This window comes from Eumetopias jubatus, unplaced genomic scaffold (genome assembly GCF_037043125.1).
Source record: "Eumetopias jubatus isolate StellerSeaLion01/CBP00866 unplaced genomic scaffold, mEumJub1_p1.0 scaffold_7, whole genome shotgun sequence".
Classification (NCBI taxonomy): Eukaryota; Metazoa; Chordata; class Mammalia; order Carnivora; family Otariidae; genus Eumetopias; species Eumetopias jubatus.
This window is the reverse complement of record NW_028274813.1, coordinates 21,645,373-21,668,569: the sequence shown is the minus strand read 5'-3', so window position 1 is coordinate 21,668,569 and position 23,197 is coordinate 21,645,373. Positions and strand designations below refer to the sequence as shown.

General features: G+C 36.4%; 1 protein-coding gene across 1 annotated transcript in view; it reads left to right on the top strand.

The window, feature by feature from the left end:
• The window catches only part of TSHR (thyroid stimulating hormone receptor), a 162,757-nt gene that overhangs the window by 79,561 nt on the left and 59,999 nt on the right, over positions 1-23,197 (top strand). The window contains exons 2-3 of the mRNA XM_028099463.2: positions 9,570-9,641; positions 14,919-14,993. Coding sequence (XP_027955264.1) covers positions 9,570-9,641; positions 14,919-14,993 — 147 coding nt within the window. The remainder of the gene's footprint in view (positions 1-9,569; positions 9,642-14,918; positions 14,994-23,197) is intronic.

Below are 23,197 nucleotides of genomic sequence, written 5' to 3'. Positions count from 1 at the left end.
TTTCATCAGTGTTTTGTAGTTTTCAGAGTACAGGTCTTTCACATCTTCGGTTAGGTTTATTCCTGGATATCTTATTGGTTTTGATGCAATTGTAAATGGATTGTGTTGAATAAGGATTGTAAAAATCCTTAATTTCTCTTTCTGCTGTTTCATTATTGGTGTATAGAAATACAACAGATTTCTCTATATTGATTTTGTACAACTTAATTCGTTTATCAGTTCTAGCAGTTTTTCGGTGGAGTCTTTCAGGTTTCCTATATATAGTATCATGTCATCTGCAAAGAGTGAAAGCTTTACTTCTTACTTACTGATTTGGATGCTTTTTATTTCTTCTTGTTGTCTGATTGCTGTGGGTAGGACTTGCAGTTCTATGTTGAATAAAAGTGGTGAGAGTGACATCCCTGTCTTGTTCCTGACCGTAGAGTAAAAACTCTCAGTTTTTTCCCATTGAGGATATTAGCTCTGGGTTTTTCATAGATGGCCTTTATTATGTTGAGGTATGTTCCCTCTAAACCTACTTTGTTGAGGGTTTTTATCATGAATGGATGTTGTACTTTGTCAAATGCTTTTTCTGCATCTATTGAAATGATCATATGGTTCTTATCCTTTCTTTTATTAATGTCAGGTATCATGAATAATTTGCAAATATTGAACCACCCTTCAACCCAGGAATAAATCTCACTTGATTGTGGTGAGTGATTTTTTAATGTAGTGTTGGATTTGGTTTGCTAACATTTTATTGAGGATTTTTGTATCTATGTTCATGTTCATCAGGGATATTGGCCAGTAATTCTCTTTTTTAGTGGTGTCTTTATCTAGTTTTGGTATCAGGATAATACTGGCCTTATAGAATGAATTTGGAAGTTTTTCTTTTCAATTTTTTTTGGAATAGTTTGAGAAGAATAGGTATTAATTCTTCTTTAAATGTTTGGTAGAATTTGCCTGTGAAACCATCTGGTCCTGGATTTTTGTTTGTTAGGAGTGTTTTGATTACTGATTCAATTTCTTTGCTGCTTATCTGTCCGTTCAAGTTTTCTATTTCTTCCTGTTTCAGTTTTGGCAGTTTATGTGTTTCCAGGAATTTATCCATTTCTTCTAGGTTGTTCAATTTGTAGGCATATAGTTTTTCATAATATTCTCTTATAATTGTTTTTTTTTCCTGTGGTGTTGGTTGCTACTTCTCCTCTCTCATTTGTGATTTTATTTATTTGAGTCCTTTCTCTTCTTTTTGATAAGTCTGGCTAGATGTTTATCAATTTTATTAATTTTTTCAAAGAACTAGCTCCTGGTTTCATGTTTCAGGTTTCATTTCATATATATATATATATATATCTGGAGAACTAAACCAAGTGTCGTGGATAGAAATTCTATCCCAGATGGCCTAAGCTGGATAATTTCCATACAGCCAAACCTGTCAAGCCATTGCTTGAGTTCCTAAGTCTTAAAATCACCAAAGTTAAAGCCCAAATGGAAATTAACTGTCCCAAAATGATGATTCACGGCTGCCTTTGGAATCTGGTGTTGTATTCTAATATCGTACCTTGTATTGTGGGCACCACCTGGTATTTTTGTATTATTTGTAAATAATTCAGCAGGAACACTGACTAAAATGCCATTCTACCACTGAAACAAAAAACATGTAGCACAGATTAAAATTTTTTCATATTTAAAAATACAGTCTATATGTTACATAAAGAGTCCCAAATGTTTGACTGCATGATCCTTCTGGATCTACATCCCTGACTTTAATTCCTGTGCTTGCTACATTCCTCATAACTCACCACAGCATATAAAAAAAATGCACAGTAGTTACACAAATTCACCAATGAGAATCTTCTCAGCAAAGTAAAAACAGTAGGCAAATGATAAATGTCATATTAATATTGTCCATTTTATAATCCACAATTTCACAATATTTAAGTATATGGATTACTTGTGCCAATTTCTTTTTCTATTACCAGTACATCCTATGGTCATGTTGACTAGTTCAGTGTTACATACTTGACACATCTCAGTGAAATATTGGTTGATTGACACAAGTATTTAATACAAAAGGAGGGCTTTGAAATGCAAATGAGAATATTAAACAAACAAGCTTGATGCAGAATCACAAAATATTCTTAGCCTGATTGCCAAGAGACCAAAAACGTGACACACAAATGGGAAGTTGGTGTTTCTGGCCCACACAAGCTTAGCCATGGCAAAGAAGATCAACCTGCTTCTCAACCCAGTAGAATTCAGTCATGTTCATCCATTCATACTTTACATTCTTTAATAAATAGGGGCTGTAGTGGGAAACATGAAGCATTGATCAACTAAAACTCACACCCACATGTGCACACATACAATGTATTTATGATTCCAGAGAACTTGTACAAAACAAAATGTTGGAATGTTGATTAGATTTACATGTTGCTAAAGTTTCAGTGAAGTGAGGCTATAATCATGTGAAAAATGTAATAGCACAAATTGTTCTTGTTGGAACATAGAGAACTATCTGTTCTTTTTGCTAGCATTAACCAGGTTTCCCTCCACCGTTAGTACTGCAAGAACAAAAAAGACAGTCCTTAAAGCTAGATCCTATTCTGCAAATCTTCGTCAATCAATGGCACTTCACCTGCATTTCTAGTTCTGCATTATATCTTCTAAATGCAGATATTTGGCAAGGCCCAAAGTAAATATTTGATTCTAAGTCATACCCTCATTGATCATTCTTGGTTAAATAAGTCATAGAAAAATAAATTAAATTGCATCAACAGCTTAAATATTGATTATCTCTTAAATATGTATTATAAAATACATTTATTATTGTATATATTTATTATTAAATAGTTATTCTTTCCATATGCTAAAGCCAACTTGTTTAACTACTACATGTACATACTTCACTTAGGATATAAAACCATAAACTTTTTTCCCCAATGAGTTGTGTGTGATTCCTTCATCATTAAGAGTAAACATGGGTACTATTTGTATGAGGTTCATTTTCTGAGTTTTTTCATTATATATTAGAGCACATAATCACTGCCTTCTTGTTCTGAACATCAAAAGCAAATAAAAAACAGAGTCCCTTCAGTCCCTAGTATATTTTCATATGAAATAAATACTATTTTGATGTTAATTCTTTGGACAATAGTGTAACAACTTGAAGCTTTCCTGATGTTTTTGTCAACAGAATATATACTTAGATATGTATTTTTCCTTTTCCACAAATATTCAAAATTTATTCTGAAAGTAAAATAAAATATTCTAGCCAAATAATCACAATCATTTGCTTTCTTTCTCTCCCATCTGCTCTTAAAGCAGCAATCACAATGTTACAAGATTCTTTGAATAAATGTTTTGCTTTTGAAAATGCAGACAATGGAAAGAACCATCAAGCTGCTTGCTCCTATGGGAAGGGACAGAGAAACAGGTTGATAATAACCACTTATCAGTTAGCTCTAGCTACAAAATTACTGCCTAACAAAACAACCATGAACCTCCATAAGTTTTAAGGCTCATGCATCTGGGGTCAGCTAGGGATCAACAAGGCATCTACCTGTCACAATAATTTATTCTCCGGGATCCTCAGCTTATAGTAAAACTACTGGGGAAAATGGAAGAGAGGCTCTGTAAATAAACATGCTATCTTTATAATTTAATTAGCTAGATGCCACATTCCAGCCAATTATTTTTGCTCTTTATTTGAAGAGAAATAGGTACTTTAGAAGAAAACTCTTCCTACTTGTTTTCATAATGTTAACAGACCAATAACATTTTAAAAGTTAGGGAAGAAAGTGAAGGAAAGCTTAAGCTAATATGTGGTGAATTTTAGAGTTGCAACTAAGATAATTTATACCAGTTTATATTTTTTAACTCACTAATGGGTTTATTTTTTCAGATAGTGTATACATTACTATAATATATCCAGGCAAAACGTACAAGCTGCTAAACTGAATTTGGCAATTTATATGATCAATTACTCTTCTGATCATTCATTCATTTAACATTATTGAAATCAGTCTTCTGTCTCAGGCTACATTATAATCATCAAGATATTAACTAAGTTCATCCAATAATTGATAATTCATTTTCATCTTAGGCTGGGATGGCTGGCATTTCCCCATTCACTTTCATTTAGGACTGATTGTGCATAGTGTATCATTAGTAAGACAGTGGTTCTGAGACCCATTACCCTTCTTGGTCTGTTTGTATTGGTAGGCTTTCTTTGGTGAGAAATCTAGCTGAAAAGAATGAGTGAAATGTTAGCATTTCAAACATTTTTGTCTTGTAAAACATGATGTGCTTTGTAGCGGATGAAAAAACATCTTTTCCTACCCTTCTAACTTCTCAGCTATGGCTCAATAACCAAAGGCAGATTAACAAGAGAAAAGCATACAAACTTATTTAATGTAAGTTTTACATGACATGGGAGCCTTTATGAAGAAATGCAGACTTGAAGAAATGACAAAACCTATGTATTTGTATGGTAAGTTGGATAAAGAATGTAAAGTGGTGGTAAAATGTCATGGGAAAAAGGGGTATGAGCTAAGGATAGTAAACGGGGAAACTTAGCAAGGCCCACGTGTTCAGATTCCCCCTTGGCATCCTTCTGTCTTCAGAAATAAGGTTGCTCCTTTTCTCTGGATACAGGGAGGGCACCTCTCATATGAGAGTCTTATGACCTGCTTCAGCAGGGAGAGGGGGGTCAGAGAGTTCTTCCTGAACCTGCTGTTTCTCAAATCCCTCCAGCTTAAAATATTAAATAGGCCAAGGTGTCATATTTTGGGGTAGCATATCCTGAACCCCATTATTCTCCCATCTGAAATTTTCCACAAGAAGTTTGACAGTCCAGAAACTTAGCTGATAGATCATCCCATATCCCAGTGAACCAGTCCCTCAATCCTAGGAATAGGTCAGTCCTAAAGAGTTGTTTCATTTCAGAAGGTGGTGATATGGGTCGGAATAAGGGTACCCACCCAAGTTAGGCTAATGGTATTAATAATCAGGCATTTAATGAGGGACATTTCTGAGGAAATAAAAGTAAAACAAAAGTTAATGGTTCCAACAAACTATAAATTCAGTTTTTGAATCCAGAGGGCAGTTAGTCAAGATTTTTAGATGTTGGGTAAGGTAGTAAGGACAGGCAATAACGATTGATAAAATTTTGGGTTCGTAGTTTGAGTATCTCTGGTGATAGCATTGGACACTCTGGTGAAATTTTGGGGTGACCTAAACAGCCATAGGTACAAAGAGTGCCCATACATGATCTGTTATTGTGATTCCCTAAAAGTTTTTATCATCATCCAGTTTCAGCTTATAGGACTTTGGGAAATAGGTAGTTTTTATTTCTGGTGATGCCAAGTCAGAGAAAAACATTGGATACGTTAACAACTGACAAAATGCAAAAATGGCAGGATCCAATTTACGAGGAGATGAAAAATAGCTCAAAGATAATGAACATTCACAGCGGCGGGTAATACTTTTTCACTGAAACAACATTTTTCTCTACGGTCACCTCCATTTCTACCAAAGACAATCCAAGACTACTTTTATTTGCAAAAATAAATCTAGTCTTATTAAACTTGGCCTAATTATTTATGCAAGTGCAACAAGAAAAGACTATTGGATATATAGATAGGCTCTTTTTAAGTCTGCTTTGCAGGGATCATCTGGAAAAGCTCAAAGTTAGTTCAAAGTCAGAAAAGACTTTATTTAGAATTTGATTTTGGGAAATTTGTCAAATACGTCGAAAGATTTGAACACTTAATTAAATAAGATCCTGCTCATCTCTTTAGCCAGAGTGACAATAAAGCATTTTAAAGGCAAATACAGATGGTTACACAGTTGTGAACAAAACCCTCCACTCTTCTAATATTAAGACGGTTAGATTTTCTTAAGTAATAAAAAGACTTAATAAAGACAACATGAAGCACAAGAAATTATTTTTATAAAACACAGAATCTTTGTTTCCTAGGCAACTTTCTTAAAAGGTAACCAATGACCTGCATATCCTGGCAGGTAAAAAGCCAAGCAAGGCTCTCAGGACACAAAACAAAACAAAACAAAACAAAAAACCCAAACAAACAGGAAGGCAATACCTGTCCCTGGAGGGAAAGGATCAATATACAATGGGTACTCAAAACTAAACTCACAAAGGTTACAATCCAAAGAACTAATTCTTACAAATATTATTTCCTGCTAACCTGAATTTGGAAAGGAAAGGGCAGTGGGAAATATTTACATTCCTCTCTCGACTAAGCACTAAGACAGAGATCTAGGAAACGGACACGTTAAGAATTCTTACCTTCTACTGGCTTTCTGTCGTTTGTCCCAGACCTCTGCTGCAGTGTCCAAGGTGAGTGGCATATCCCCAGCCTTTTATTATCCAATCCCCATCACCAGAAACTGTAGGGGAGGAAAATAATATGTTTTTCCTTCTACCCTTCTAGTTCCTCAGCTGGGACTTTGTAACAAAAGACAGATTAACAAGAGAAAAGCATAAAAATTTACATAATATAATTTTTTCATGTGTCACAGAAGCCTTCATAAAGAAATGAAGACCCAAAGAAGTGATTAAACCTGAGCATTTTTATGCTGGTTTGAGGAAGAATGGAAAGTCATGGTGATAGAACCAAAGGGTATGAACTAAGGGTAATGATCTGAAGGAAGCTTAGCAAGGTTTGTTTATCCTTTGATATTTTCAGAGATAAGGCTATAGTCAGGGCACCTCTCACAAGAGGGTCTTATGACTTGTTTCGGAGGAGAAGAGGGATCAGAAAATCCTTCCTACACCTGCTGTTTCTCAAATTCCTCCAGCTTAAAATGTTCAATATGCTAAGTTACCATGTTTTGGGATAGTGTACCCTGAACTCCATTAACTGTAACTTAATCAGTAGTAGGGAAAAGATCTTTGTTCAAACTTAAAGTGTATATGTGTTTATATGTGTGTGACAAAGAGAATTCAAGAAACATGAAATATATATTTCAGAAATTCATACACTGGGAAAGGATATAAACATTATTTGAATCTTGAATCTTTTACTCAAAGTCTATTAAATTGCATTTAGATGGATTTCTGTTCCAAGTCAGACTTCTTAGATACCATTGTAAACTTACATTAATTTTCTAAATACCATTTTCTTTTGAACACAAATAAGCCCCTCAATTTTTAGCCAATGAAAGTTACAAATTAGGTCCACATTATCTAGTATGTGCGCCTTATGATAAGTATGCCCTCAAGATCCATGCCTTAGGACATGCTCTATACATAGGACTACCTTTGAGCTTGAGAAACTCAATCTCCTTGGGTGATACCCGACAGGTGTGTATCTTATCCTTTGTTTTCCTTTGGCATGGCCCAATTTTCCTGGGAGATTTTAATCGAATGATTTGTTGTTCTCATTTTTTTTTTAACTTCAGAATCTTGGATCTGGACCAACAGCTTTTAATCAATCCAATTAAGGGAATGTAAGTGGGAGACCTATGAGGAAGGGTGGATAATTTACGGGACTTAAATTTTTGAAAATATTAAGGCAGCATTGGGCTTCATGCTGAAACACCTAGAGCCAACAATTTACCCTTTTGTCGTTCACATCACCTCCCCTCCCCCAAGTTAATAGATCCTTTGATAAACTAATTTGGTCCTGCTGATGCATCGATTAGGCAGATATATTTCTTGATAGACAGACATGATGTACTGGGTAAAAGGAACTGCTATAAATATAAGGTCGTTAGTAATGTGAAGGTGAGGTGCTGGGGGAGGGGAAGTGTTCTATAGTCTTGTGATTAGGTCTCAGTCTTTTAGTGAGCCTGTGCCTCCAGACTCTGAACTTTGCCAGTGTTTCTCAGTTTTTTTTTTTCTCTCCCCTTAGTAGCACAGGACTGTTCCCAGGTCAGGCTCTGGTTAATAGTGTCCTCTGAGGGCAGCCCTTGGTAAGAACTGTGTGCTCTGGTATATTTCCAAATGTTTCCTTTTCCCCTCCCTTTGCCAGAAACACAAGGGGATATTTTTTTTCTAATGCTTACCATTAGAACCTGTTTGAGCTCCTGAAGATAAATCTTACAAAATTGTGGAGGTCTCCCTATGACCAGGTCCCCCTGGAAATTTATCAGCACTGTGCCTCCAGCAATTCATCAATCCCAGTATAGGTTTCCTACCCTGATCCTGGTTCTCCCTGTGTTTTCCACACATCAGTCTCTGTTCTGGGAGTCAGGGACTACCTTCATTTGCCTGGCTGTCTTGGGAACAGCAGTTTGCCCTGTGTCTTCCCTTCTCCTAGAAGAGTTGTTGAGTTTTCAGTCTGTTCAGTCTGTTCAGCTTTTCACTTATTGTTAAGAGGGAGAAGTGACTTACAGGCTTCCAGAACCAGAAACCAGAAGTTCCAAATGCATTTCAATGACTGCAAAAATTAATAGTTCAAAGAATTCAGAGATCAAGGAAATAGATTGTTGAGAAAAAAAAACCCTGCAGCCTAGAAGGGAAACACACAATTTTAGTCTAATGTCTTTAAATAAGGTAGTAAATGGATGATATGTGATTACTCATATTTATATGGCAAAAACAGACCCATGAAGAAGATGGTAAGTGTAGTGAGGCATTGTCTTTTTGCAAAGTGAGTTAGGACACCTTCTTCCCTACAGGATTCTATCAAGCAGTTGCAATATCAACAAAAGGAAGTCAAAAATGGAACACCTCAGGATGCCTGGGTGGCTCAGTCGGTTAAGCATCTGCCTTCAGCTCAGGTCATGATCCCAGGGTCCTGGGATGGAGTACTGCATTGGGCTCCTTGCTTAGTGGGGAGCTTCTCCCTCTGCCTGCCGCTCCCCCTGCTTGGGCTCTCCCTTTCTCTCTCTCTCTCTGACAAATAAATAAATAAAATCTTAAAAAAAAAGGAACAGCTTGGTGGACAGACATCCTGAAATGCATGAAGATGTCTTATTACCTATAAGGAAAATAATCTCAGCCTTCTGAAAAGTATCCAAAAAAGCAAACTGGAAGAAAAGCTACAACCTTTAAGTTGCATATGCAATAAAGATGCCACGAGAGAATTAGCTCCTTGTCAGTCAGTTATTTCAAAACTGTAGCAAGTAGATGATAAGCTCAAGGTAATGACTGAAGAGATCTTTGGTTGGACAAAAAGATTGTAACCATACCACTATTTTTAATCTTTAAGATATATCACATGCCTTTAATGCTCTTAATATGCTCTTCATATATATTCCAATGGCATTCTAAGACATTTCCGTTGACATGTGCATGATGTGAATTCAGGAGTCCTAATAAACTTATGAATATGTTATATTGCCCTCCAGTTAATAATTTGAATATGATGTCAAACAAGGCATACGAGTTCATTGCAAATTCAAAAATGATGTTTGAAGTTTTATTTTCTGCATTTGAATCTCACTCTCAATTCTTGTTTTGTTGGGGGAAAACTGTATGTTTGTTTTTCCTTGATTATGTATGATAAAATATATATCATAAGGACCAGCATGCTTTTAATAATGTATTATTTGTAATTAAGGTGATTTATTATAAAAATCCAATGATTAAAACTCTAATTGTGTAACTGTTATTTTCACAGGAAGTTTACAGAGACTCATATGAAAACCATTCCCAGTCGTGCATTTTCAAATCTGCCCAATATTTCCAGGATGTAAGTCATTTTTTAAAATATAAATAAAAGTTTGCAACTGTGCCATGTTATTTTTTAAATGTGTTCTATCAAGACAAATACTTGATATATATTGTACTTGTATAAGTCAATATCTACATCTGCAATGTATGGGAAAAGTTTATGTACAAGATGTTTATTTGATTTTGCGACATCTCTAATCCCAAATTCCTAAATGCTTTCTTTCTAATGCAAATTTGGTCTTGAGAATTTAATAATTCTCAATGTATTTTAATGTATTTTGGGATGTGGCAAAACCTTAGCCAGGAATCTCCCCCATAAACAGATTTATATATCGATCTCTAGTCCATCTCTCCTAGTTACCAAAAAGTTGATTTACTTTTTACCACTATGAAAATGTTTACATTTTGTCAGAAACATAGGTAATGATTTCAGACTTCTCTCACTTAAAAAAAACACACACACAAAAATGATTCTAAACCTTAGAAAACTGAATTGCTATACACTCAAGAGCAAGGATAAAAAGGACTTCCATATTGAGTTGACAAGAGTACAACTGTATATGAAAAGAACCAGGGCCTTATTTTGTTTAATGGATTCTGACAAGAAATGAAGATAATTCAGGCACACTAAATGACAGTACAACCAGGAGCAACCTGTGTTGATTTGGGCTAAATTCATTCCTTTCATGACCATTTATTGTCTATTGTGTCATTTCAGGGGGATTTGACATTTTTAGTTGTTACGAGAGGAGGGGACTACTGGCATCTCCTGGGTAGAGGCAAAGGATCTGCTAAACACCCTACTGGGCACAGAATATCCTTCCGCAACAAAGGATTTTCTAGTCTCAAATGTCAGCAATGCTGAAGCTGAGAAACCATCCCGCTAAACATCTCTGCAGTTTTTGATTTTCCTGACCAGCCTTTCCTTTTTCAAATTCTTGTCTTCTCTGATTTCCTGGATATTGCTGTCATCCTTCTTTTTAACATCTTACCTTAGCTACTCTTCCTCAGTCTCCTTTCCTAGCTTCCTATTTCATTTCATTCAGTTCTTTAAAGATCAGTTCATTCTTTATTTTGTCTCAGTTCCTTTATACCCTCCTCTCCTTGAAGGAACACTCCCATTCCTTTGGGTTCACTATTATGTAACACAACTAATTCCTAAATGAACATTTCCAGCTCTGATTTATTCCTACAAGTCAGGCCTGCTTTAAAAGCTTACTTCCAAGTATCACCATCTTGATGTCCCACAGTCACTTCAAACAGCAAATCCAAAATAAACCCATCATCTTCCTGCTAAGCTGTTCCTTTTCCTTCTCCCTTTAATGGCATAACCATTTAGTGACCTATAAGCTAAACACCTCAAATTCCCCTTTTGCTCTTCTTTTTCCCTCAATTCCTATATAATTGCCTACTTGGTGCCTCTACCTGGATGTCCCAATAGCTTGACCATTACTTCATTCATTCAACAAATATTTATTGAGCCCTACTTTGTGTCTGGCACTTTGCTAGATGCTTCACATACAACAGCTGACAATACTCATAGAGCTTCCTAAGAAAGTGATAGTGCTATGATAGGGTCAGTCATAGAGTGCTATAGAACTTATACAAGAATCATATTACCTGGATGGAGAGTGTGGTCAGGGAAGGCTTCCTGGAGAAAATGACACCTAACTTTTGATCTGCATTATCTGGGTGGTGGGATGGGCGGGGGGAGGTGGAAAGATAGTTCCAAGCAGAAGGGAAAAGCTGGGCTGTCCGTTAAATTAAAATAAATTTGTTGAGGCTGAAGCTTAAGCTGGGAGAAGGGCAGTAGAGAAAAATGAAACCAGGGAATAAACAAGTGCAGGGCCTTGTGAACCATGTAAAGCAGTTTGAAATCTTCCCTAGGGGCCAAGCCACTGAGTGGTTATAAGCAGGGAAGTGACAGATTGGGTGTTTTAGAAACATTCCCCTGTGCTGTGGAAAGGGAGTCAGATGGAGTAAGACTGGAGACGGGAAGCTAGCGAGGAGGTTGATGCAGTGTCCTGGGGAAGAGGGGATTGTGAACTGAGTGATGATGGTTAAGGGAAAACAAAGTGGCTGTGTGTGAGAAACAAATAGGAGAGAACCAACAAACTGGAAAGTTGATTGATTTGGAGGTGGAGGGAGATAGAGAAGAATTTCATCCAAGTGTCTAACTAGGACATGTGTGTAGCTGATGAGCATATTCGCTGCACTAGAGAAGTTTTCTGTGGATTTGCTGTGGAGGGTCAAGGAGCAAGTTAGGAGTTCAATTTGGGGCACATGGCATTTGAGATGACTTTGAGGCATCAAGCAAACTATGTCCAGCAGACATCAGGACACAGACATAATTTTTTATTCATTCATTTGACAATTATTTATTCTGTTCTAAGAGATGAAGATACGTCAGGGAACAAACAGACAAAGATTGATGCTCCTATGAAGTTTACATTTGAATGGAAGGAAATAGGCAATAAACCAAAACCATAATAATTATATACTAGTTTAGAAGGGAATAATGGATATGGTAAAAAGAAAAAAGCAATGTAGAGTAAGGAGGACTGGAAGTGCTGGGTATGGGGGATGCTCAGGGAAGACTCGCGTAGGGGTTTTTTGAGATCTGAGAGTCATAAACAGGCAGATGTAACTGAGACCAGGGAAGGGCTTCAGTAGAGAGGGAGAGGCTAAGGAGAGTGAAGAACAAACAACTTTAAGGCATGAGTTCCCTAAGAAAGCAAGAAGGGATGGTATCCAAATAGAGCAATTGACTTGCTACAGGAAGATTGTCATCTTTTATACTGTCACAAGAAAGTAGTAGTAAGGGAGGAGGCAGGTATGGGTAAATTAATAGGCTTTGTGGTGGAGAATTCTAGGAATTCTTATCTCAAGGTTTCAGTCTTTTTTACAAATTGTTAAAAGATAATCTGCTAATATTGAGGGTGAAGAGTTAGAAATATGAGGTTTGAAATAAAAGTGATGGGCAATGAAAGAGGGAGGGTTGGCTCCTGCCAGGACACCCAGGCAGATTTGAAGGCCCTGTTGAGACTTCCTCCATGGAAACTATGCTGGATTCTCCAGTCTGGTTAAGTGTTCCCTGAACCACATTAGTGCACTTATCACTCTACATGTTAATCCCATTTACTTACCTATATTACCCACTACTGTGAATTCCTTGAAGCTAGGGAACAGATCTGTTTTGTCGATGCCCATTTACTGACATAGAGTAAATATTCAACAGATATTTGTTGAATGAAAGCACACAGATATACGTAAGTAATCGTTAAAGATCTGGTATGTCTAGGGGGCAAGAGAGAAATCATTTGGGTGATCCTAGGTAGGTTTGCCTGGGACAGGACAAATTTCCACCTATTATTCAGGTATAATTATTAATAGCAGCCTGTGTAACTCACAAAAATATCCTAGTTTGGATGATAAATGATATGGTCACCCTAGTGATTACATAAGACTTATAGGCTAAAGAAGAAATTTGAGAAAGAGATGGGTCTGATTTTTCCTGTTTATAAAAATGGGATAAGCAAGCAGGGAATCACTTCTTTCATCCCACTGAATAAATGGTTCCTAAATGTTGTCTTCACAACTGAGCTATAGGAGCCCTTTGAGGATGTATAATTCATTTGGAGAACTGGAACTTCAGTTATTATGACGGGCAGAATGACCATCCCAGTAACCCCTTGAGAAAACTTCACCTCTAAACTAAGAAATTCAGGAGAAAATTTAGAGCAATAGGTATGACGTAAAGTTAGGAAAACAAGTTTTCAGCCTTCAAAATTAATCTTGTCCTTCAGATGGCTCAGCTTCATCCATTATAAATCTCTGTGATTTCTACACAATAAATTAATCTTTTCAATGTCTTCCATTGTTTCCTCTATGTTAAAGATATATTTGGATCAAAATAATTTACATAATGTTATCCACAAGTGGCCATGGCTTGGGAGACCTGATAAAGGATAATTGTTTGGAGAATAGATAAATCAAAACAGAAAGTACAGGACCATTAGAAAATTCACAATGACCATGGCAGAAACTCAAATGGAACAGTCAGAACTCCTCTCATAAACATTGTATTAATGAAAGTATTTTACTGACAGACTTAATTCAAACTATAGATGAGTGGTCCTCAATCCTGCCTGCACATTGGAATTATCGAAGAAGCATTTTAAAAATAAAAGTATTTGCACCTCATCCCTCATAAACTCTGATTTAATTATCCTGGATTATGTCTTGAACATATGTAAATTTTAGAAGCTTCCTGGGTAGTTCAACTCTATGGCCAGGGTTGAGAATCTCTGCTGTGACTACAAGTGGATGTCATCTATTAATTCTTAATTTTCCCAAATATCAGAGATGCCTCTCAATAAAAAACGATCATTGAATTTGGCTGCATTAGTCATTCTCATTACAGGAATAGAATTTGTGGAGACTCTTCGAAACAATATTCCCTATGTATTCTTGACAAGTCGTACTTAGAAATTTCTCTTTTCTCTTTTCATACTTAAAACTTTTATTTGAGTTACCTTTTGCTTACAAAGTTCAAGACAAATCTTGAATTTTCTGCTTCATCAAAATAAAGAAGAGAAGTCTTGAGTGGATATGTAGTCACCACCCTATGGAATGTTCCACTAGAGAATTATAGATTTCTCATCTTCTCTGAAACTCTATTTCTAATCCCATGCTATCACATACTGCATTAATAATGCCTCTTTTTTAATTCTTATGTTCTTTTCTAATGTCTTTCATTTTCTGCTATTTTGAGTAACTCATCTATTCACCCATTCATTCATTACCTTAACACATATTTATTGAGAGTCTACTACATGCCTTGCACTATGAAAGGCACTCAAAATTCAAAGGCCACCCAAAACAGACACAGTTCTCCATTTCAGAGAATATATAGCCTAACCAGACAGCATAAATCAAATATTATCCAAACAATAAGACAGTTGCACTGTGATAATTAGTGAAAGGAGTTCTCAGTGTAATGAGGTATACTTAGGGGAAATTTGACCTAATCAGGAAATTCAGGAAAAGCTTCTGAAGGAAGTATCAGTTGAGTGAAACCTTAGGGATGAATAGGACCTAAAGAATTGGGAAGCTTTCAGGTATCACGGGATCTGAAAAAAGTATAACTAATTTTAACATAATTAGGGAGAAATCATGTTGCCTGATTTGGGAAGCCCTGGACAAAGATGTTTTATTAAGATTAATGTTTGGGATATTTATGGCATTCACAACGCTACTAACTTTCTACTTTGCTTTATATTTTTGTGACATTCAGCTACTTGTCAATAGATGCAACTCTGCAGCGGCTGGAATCACATTCCTTCTACAATTTGAGTAAAATGACCCACATGTAAGTACAATGAAAAGTGCAGCATAGACTCCACCATAGCCAGTCTTGATTGATAATTCTAGGGCTCTAGATGGTTGTAACAGCTGTCTTTTTGACCATGGGTCAAAACTTCTGTTTATGATTAAATTCTTAACTGGTTCTCACAGTTTGTTAATCCATCCAAAATTCCACTTCCATGGTTGAAAGGTAAAGACAAAACTAGAAGTTCTCTTCTTAAATTGTCATTTCATTCTATTACTACTCTGTCAGCAGATTTCATTGGTGTGGATGTCAATGAGTCAATAAATATTTACTCACTACTGACTTGATTCCAGGACTGTGCAAGATTCTGCAAATGTAACATTTTTTTCTCAATTAGGAAAGAGAAATGTAGTTTCATGGGATTAGAAAAAAAGTGGGTTTAGGAACTCTGGCCTTGGAGTTGGTTAGAATCGGATTTGAACCCTGGCTTCTCTGCCCATTCACTACCTAACCTTGCACAATCATGTAATCTTTCCTAGCCTCACATTCTTCATTTGTAAAATAAGGGTAATAAGAGTTTCAACTTCATATGTTTAGTATAAATATTGAATGATATAATGCATGTGATCCTGTGCCTAGCACATTAAAACCAAGCACTGCACTTCATAAGTAATTATTGTTTTTATTTCTCTAGTACATTACAATTAAAAGTTGTACATAATCACATTATATTCTTCTAAGCAGCCATTTAGTTTTATGAAATACTATGAAATATTAATTATTTTCTTGAAGAAACAAAAATACATATTATCTATGTTCTAGGGGTGCCTGGATGGCTGTCAGGTAAGTGTCTGACTCTTGGTTTCAGCTCAGGTCCTGATCTCATGGGTCATGAGATCGAGCCCCTCATCAGGGTCTGCACTCAGTGGGGAGTCTGCTTGAAAGATTCTCTCCCTTTGCCCCTCCCTCTACTTTCTTATCTCTCAAATAAATCTTTAAAAAGAAATATTTACTATGTTCTAGATGTTATATTAAACATTTTTTTCTGTATTTAACCCCTTCATTTAAGGCTCAAAAAACAAACCTATCAAGTAGAGATTATTTTTTTTCTGTTATTTATATAAGAAAAACATAAATTCATAGAGGATATATATGTTTTCCTTAGTCACACAGTTATGAGGAGGTAAGAGCAGAATTTTTATACCTTAAATGTCTTACTCAAAAATTCTTACCCTATTCTCTATATTATACTGCTTTCAAAAACACTGAGGCTCAGAATGTTACTTCCAGATATGGTAGGCAAGCTTATATCAGATCAATCATTACTCTGAAAGCAACTACAGAAGATGGATAGGGAAAAAAAATCTCTAAGTGGATTTAAGGGGAGAGAAGCCAATCCCCAAAACAACATTTGATTGTTTTCCTCTTGAGGAAATTCTGTGAATTATAAGAGACAACTGAGAGACTGATGTTGAACAGAAGTTTAGGAAATCTCATAGGGCTAGCAAACCAAAAACTGGAGTTCAGGGCTTACAAAGTAGGATGGCTCCTTAGTAAACAAACATCACAAGATTTTAACTTGGATCCCTAAAAAGCTTCATCCCAGAAGTATGGAATAATGGGAAATAGAACAGCCCTCATGAAAGCTAAAGCCTAGCTTTAAATTAATAAAAATAACCAGGCGTACAAAACAAAACAAAACAAGAATATATGGGAAAAAATCAAGAGAAGAAAACAAACAACAGAAAATGATCACAAAAGATTCAAATATTGGAGTATTGGAGTTATCAGGCACAGACTTTAAAGTAACTAAAATTAAGATATTCAAAATTTTAAAGACAAGATAGAGAATTTCAAAATAGAATTAGAAACTATAAAAAGGATCAAATAGAAACAAGAACTTAAAAATTCAGTAACTGAAATAAAATCTAAACACACGAGTTTGACAACAGATTAAACACAGCTCAAAAGAGAATTAGTAATCTGGAAGATAAGTCAGAAGAATATATCCAGCGTGGAGCATGGAAAAAAAAAGAAAATTTAAAAATATATGGCACAGTAGGGGTGCCAGCGTGGCTCAGTCAGTTGAGTGTCTCTTAGTTTCAGCTCAGGTCATGATCTCATGGGGCATGAGATCGAGCCCCGTGTTGGGCTCCACATTCAGCAGGGAGTGTGCTTGAGATTCTCTCTCTCTCCCTCTTCCCGCCATGCTTGAATGCATGCATTCTCTCTCTCTCTCCCTCTCCCTCTCTCTCTTTCTCTCTCTCTCTCTCTCTCTCAAATAAATAAGTCTTTAAAATATATGATATAGTAAAAAGTCTAGCATACCTATCATTGGGTACCAAAAAAAGAAGAAAGAAAGAATGAGAGAAGCAATATTTGAAGAGAAGTTTCTAAAACTCATAAGGGAATTAAGTTGCAGATATAAGAAGTACTACAAACCCCAATAGGATAAGTACAAAGAACCACATCAAGGTACATCATGGTAAAGGTATTAAAAACTAAAGACAAGGGGTGCCTGGGTGGCTCAGTCAGTTAAGGGTCCAACTCTTAGTTTAGGCTCAGGTCATGATCTCAGAGTCCTGAGATCAAGCCCCACATTGGGCTCCCTATTCAGCGGGGAGTCTGCTTCCTCTCTCTCTCTCCCCCTCTGCCCCTCCCCCCACCCGTGCATGCTCTCTAAAATAAATAAATAAATCTTAAAAAAAAAAAACCAACCCAAAGACAAAGTGAAAATTATTAAAAGCAGCCCGGGGGGGGGGGGGTGGAATACACACAAACTTTCAAAGAAGTAGCAACAAGATTGATAGCTGATTATTCATTCAACAGAAAAGATAGGATCCATAAAATCAATAGAAAGATACCTACAATGAGAACAAGAAAAATAACAGTAGTAAATACCTGCCAACCCACCAAAAGTATTCTTTGAAATTAAAGGCAAAAGAAAGACATTTCAAGCAAATAAAAATCAAGAGAATTCATTACCATTAGGTTCATATTAAGAACCTACTAAAGGGAATTTTAAGGTTAAAGGAAAATAATGCGAAATGGTAGCACAGAAGTACAGAAGGAAATGAAAAACAATAGAAAAGATAAATAAAAATGAACCTTGGCTACATAAAACAAAACAAAAAATATCTTACTGGGCTTAAAATATAGGCGATCCTTGCACAGCATGATGGTGGAGGATCATGAAACTGCGTGCTGAAACTATGCATAGTGATCTTAATAATCAGTGAAAAAAATTGTGATTGTGACTTTTAAAAGTTTTTATCAAAACAGTAAAACCTCTCTTACTATTGGTTATAAATGTATAAGGAAAGGAAAAATAGTAAACTGATACTTATTTAACACACTGTAAATTTATTTTATTTTTGAAAAGATTTTATTTATTTATTTGACAGAGAGATAGAGAGAGAGCACAAGTAGGCAGAGTGGCAGGCAGAGGGAGAGGGAGAAGCAGGCTCTCTGCTGACCAGGGGCCAGATGGGGGGCTTGATCCTAGGACCTGGGATAATGACCTGAGCCGAAGGCAGCCGCTTAACCAACTGAGCCACCCAGGCACCCCAACACACTGTAATTTTAAACTTTAAAAACACTTTAAAACTAAAATGTTTTATTTCATTGTAAAAAAAATATATCAAGCGTAGTTTGAACAGTGCATGCCTTTTTTCTCCTTGCTATGTAACTTGCTAGAGCATCATATCAATGTCTTGGCAAATTGTTGTACCTCTTTCTAGATCTGGATCAGCTTCCAAAATTTAATTCTCTGTTCTTTCAATGTCATAAGATATTTCTAAGAGTTCTTTTAATGTGATTTTTTTTTTTATCAGCATCATTTCTTTTGGGACATCTTCATCCTTTTATTTGCAACCACTTTTCTCATTGATGTCAATAATTTGCCTTCACTAAGTTCTTTTGATTGAATATCTAGAGTCTCTCAAACAGTGGCAGTATCAACATTCACGAGGTCAGCTATTTCTCCTATGGCTCCATTTACATATAATTCAAATTTCACTTCCAGCATTATCACATTTTGTTTCTTTGCTGCTCCTTCATCTTAGCTGGTCAGTTCCCTCTTTCAATTATCCACTTCTATAAAATGTCACATGGGTTTATCACTGGAAGACAAGGAGGCAATACAGCTGCACAAACAGCTTTACTGTTTGTGCATGAACTGAATAACAGATGCTCAGTGACCAATCACCAATGACTTTGAAAGAAGTGGTATAATTGGTCACCTATCATGATATGCATGTTATTTACATAGTGATGCACACACTGAAGAGCTAACAGCAAAGTTTGTAGTCTGTGCAGTTATTCACAGTTAATATATTATGGTAGCCACAACTTGAACTATGTTGCCAAGACCAGCTATTATTTAAATTTAACTAAATAATGGTAACTTAATATTATGCATATTGGAACGATGCAAAGCAAGGACTACCTATATCCACAAAATTAAAATACACAAATAAACAAAGGATGGGAGGGTTATAAATGGTGCTAAAGTGTTCTAAAGTCTTTGAGTTGTCTGAGAAATGTTAACCATAGTAACTTATACTAGATTTTTATAATGAATACTTTTTTTAGTATTTATTTTTTAAATTTAATTAAGTATAATGTATTATTAGTTTCAGAGGTAGAGTTCATTGATTCATCAGTCCCATATAATACCCACTCCTCATTACATCATGCACCCTCCCTAATGTCCATCACCCAGTAACTCCATCCCCCAACCCAGCAACCTTCAGTTTGTTTCTTATGATTAAGAGTCCCTTATAGTTTGTTCTCCCTCTCTGATTTCTTTTTTTTTAAAGATTTTATTTATTTATTGACAGAGAGAAACATAGTGAGAGAGGGAACACACAGTGGGAGAGGGAGAAGCAGGCTTCCCGCTGAGCAGGGAGCCCAATGTGGGGCTCAATCCCAGGACCCTGGGACCATGACCTGAGCCGAAAGCAGACGCTTAACAACTGAACCATCCAGGCATTCCTTCTCTGATTTTGTCTTGTTTTATTTTTCCTTCCCTTTTCCTATGATCCTGTTTTGTTTCTTAAATTCCACATTTGAATGAAATCACATGACAATTATCTTTCTCTGATTGACTTATTTCGCTTAGCATAATATCCTCGAGTTCTAACCACATCATTGCAAATGGCAAGATTTCATTTTTTTGATGACTCAGTAGTATTCCATTGTGTGTGTGTATAAATATATATATATACCATATCTTCTTTATCCACTCATCTGTTAATTGACATCTGGGCTCTTTCCCATAGTTTGGCTGTTGTGGACATTGCTGCTATAAACATTGGGGTACAGGTGCTCCTTCAGATTACTACATTTGTATCTTTGGGGTAAATCTCTAGTAGTGCAATTGCTGGGTCATAGGGTAACTCTATTTTCAACTTTTTGAGGAGTTTCCATACAGTTTTCCAGAGTGGCCGCACCAACTTGCATTCCCACCAGCAGTGTAAGTGGGTTCCCCTTTCTCTGCATCCTCACCAGCATCTGTTGTTTCCTGACTTTTTAATTTTAGCCATGCTGACTGGCGTGAGGTGGTATCTCATGCCAGTTTTGATTTGTCTTTCCCTGATGCCAAGTGATGTTGAGCATTTTTTCATGTGTCTGTTGGCCATTTGGATGTCTTCTTCGCAGAAATGTCTGTTCATGTCTTTTGCCCATTTCTTGATTGGATTATTTGTCCTTTGGGTGCTAAGGTTGATAAGTTCTTTATATATTTTAGATACTAGCTCTTTATCTGATAAGACATTTGCAAATATCTTCTCCTATTCTGTAGGTTGTCTTTTGGTTTTGTTGACTGTTTCTTTTGTTGTGCAGAAGCTTTTTATCTGGATGAAGTCCCAATAGTTCATTTTTGCCTTTGTTTCCCTTGTCTTTGGAGATGTGTCTAGGAAGAAGTTGCTGCAGCTGAGGTCAAAGAGGTTGCTGCCTCTGTTCTCCTCTAGGATTTTGATGGATTCCTATCTCACATTTAGGTCTTTCAACCATTTTGAGTCTATTTTTGTGTGTGGTGTAAGGAAATGGTCCCGTTTCATTCTTCTGCATGTGGCTGTCCAATTTTCCCAACACCATTTGTTGAAGAGACTGTCTTTTTTCCATTGGACATTCTTTCCTGCTTTGTCAAAGATTAGTTGACCATAGAGTTGAGGGTCAATTTCTGGGTTCTCTGTTCTGTTCCACTGATCTATGTGTCTGTTTTTGTGCCAGTACCATACTGTCCTAATGATTACAGCTTTGTAATAGAGCTTGAAATCCGGGATTGTGATGCCACCAATTTTAGTTTTCTTTTTCAACATTCCTTTGGCTGTTCGGGGTCTTTCTGGTTCCATGAAAATTTTAGAATTGTTTTTTCCAGCTCTGTGAAAAAAGTTGGTGGTATTTTGATAGGGATTTCATTGAATGTATAGATTGCTCTAGGTAGCATAGACATTTTAACAATATTGGCTCTTCCAATCCATGAGCATGGAATGTTTTTCCATTTCTTTGTGTCTTCCTCAATTTCTTTCATGAGTGTTCTATAGTGTTCTGAGTACCTTTGGTTAGGTTTATTGCCAGGTATCTTATGGTTTTCGGTGCAATTGTAAATGGGATCAACTTTTAATTTCTCTTTCTTTTGTCTCATTGTTAGTGTATAGAAATGCCACTGATTTCTGTGCACTGATTTTATATCCTGTCATTTTGCTTAAGTCCTGTATAAGTTCTAGCAATTTTGCGGTGGAGTCTTGGGTTTTCCCAAAAGTATCATGTCATCTGCAAAGAGTGAGTTTGACTTCTTCTTTGTCGATTTGGATGATTTTTATTTCTTTTTGTTGCCTGATTGCTGAGGCTAAGATTTCTAGTACGATGCTGAACAACGGTGGTGATAGTGGACATTCCTGCCATGTTCCTGACCTTCGGGGAAAAGCTCTCAGTTTTTCCCCATTGAGAATGATATTTGCTGTGGGCTTTTCATACATGGCCTTTATGATACTGAGGTGTGTTCTCTCTACTCCTACACTGTGAAGAGTTTTAATCAAGAAAAGATGCTGTACTTTGTCAAATGCTTTTCCTGCATCTATTGAGAGGATCATATGGTTCTTGTCCTTTTTTATTATTATTAACATAGTGTATCACATTGATTTGCAGATGTTGAACCACCCTTGCTGCTCAGGAATAAATCCCACTTGGTAGTGGTGAAAAATCCTTTTAATGTACTGTGGATCATATTGGCTAGTATCTTGGTGAGAATTTTGGCTTCCATGTTCCTCCGGGTTATTGGTCTGTAATTCTCCTTTTTGGTGGGGTCCTTGTCTGGGTTTGGGATCAAGGTAATGCTAGCCTCATAGGAAGAGTTGGGAATTTTTCCTTCCATTTCTATTTTTGAAACAGCTTCAGAAGAATAGGTATTAATTCTTCTTTAAATATTTGATAGAATTCCCCTGGGAAGCCATCCAGCCCTGGACTCTTGTTGAGAGATTTTTGATTACTGCTTCAATTCCGTTGCTGGTTATGGGTCTGTGCAGGGTTTCAATTTCTTCCTGTTTCAGTTTTGGTAGTTTATACATCTCTAGGAATGCATCCATTTCTTCCAGATTGCCTAATTTGTTGGCATATAGTTGCTCATAATATGTTATAATTGTATTTCTTTGGTGTTGGTTATGAACTCTCTTCTTTCATTCATGATTTTATTTATTTGGGTTCTTTCTCTTTTCTTTTTGATAAGTCTGGCCAGGGGTTTATTAATCCTATTAATTCTTCCAGAGAACAAGCTCCTACTTTAGTGGATCTGTTCTACTGTTCTTTTGGTTTCTATTTCATTGATTTCTGCTCTGATCCTTATTATTTCTCTTCTCTTGCTGGATTTAGGCTTTATTTGCTGTTCTTCCTCCAGCTCCTTTAGGTGTAGGGTTAGGTTGTGTATTTGAGTCCTTGTTTCTTTTTAAAAAAAATTTTTTATTGTTATGTTAATCACCATACATTACATCATTAGTTTTTGATGTAGTGTTCCATGATTCATTGTTTGTGCATAAAACCCAGCGCTCCATGCAGGACGTGCCCTCTTTAATACCCATCACCAGGCTAACCAATCCTCCCACCCCCCTCCCTCTAGAATCCTCAGTTTGTTGTTCAGAGTCCATCGTCTCTCATGGTTCATCTCCCCCTCCGATTTCCGCCCTTTGTTCTTCCCCTCCTGCTATCTTCTTCTTCTTTTTTTTTCTTAACATATATTGCATTAT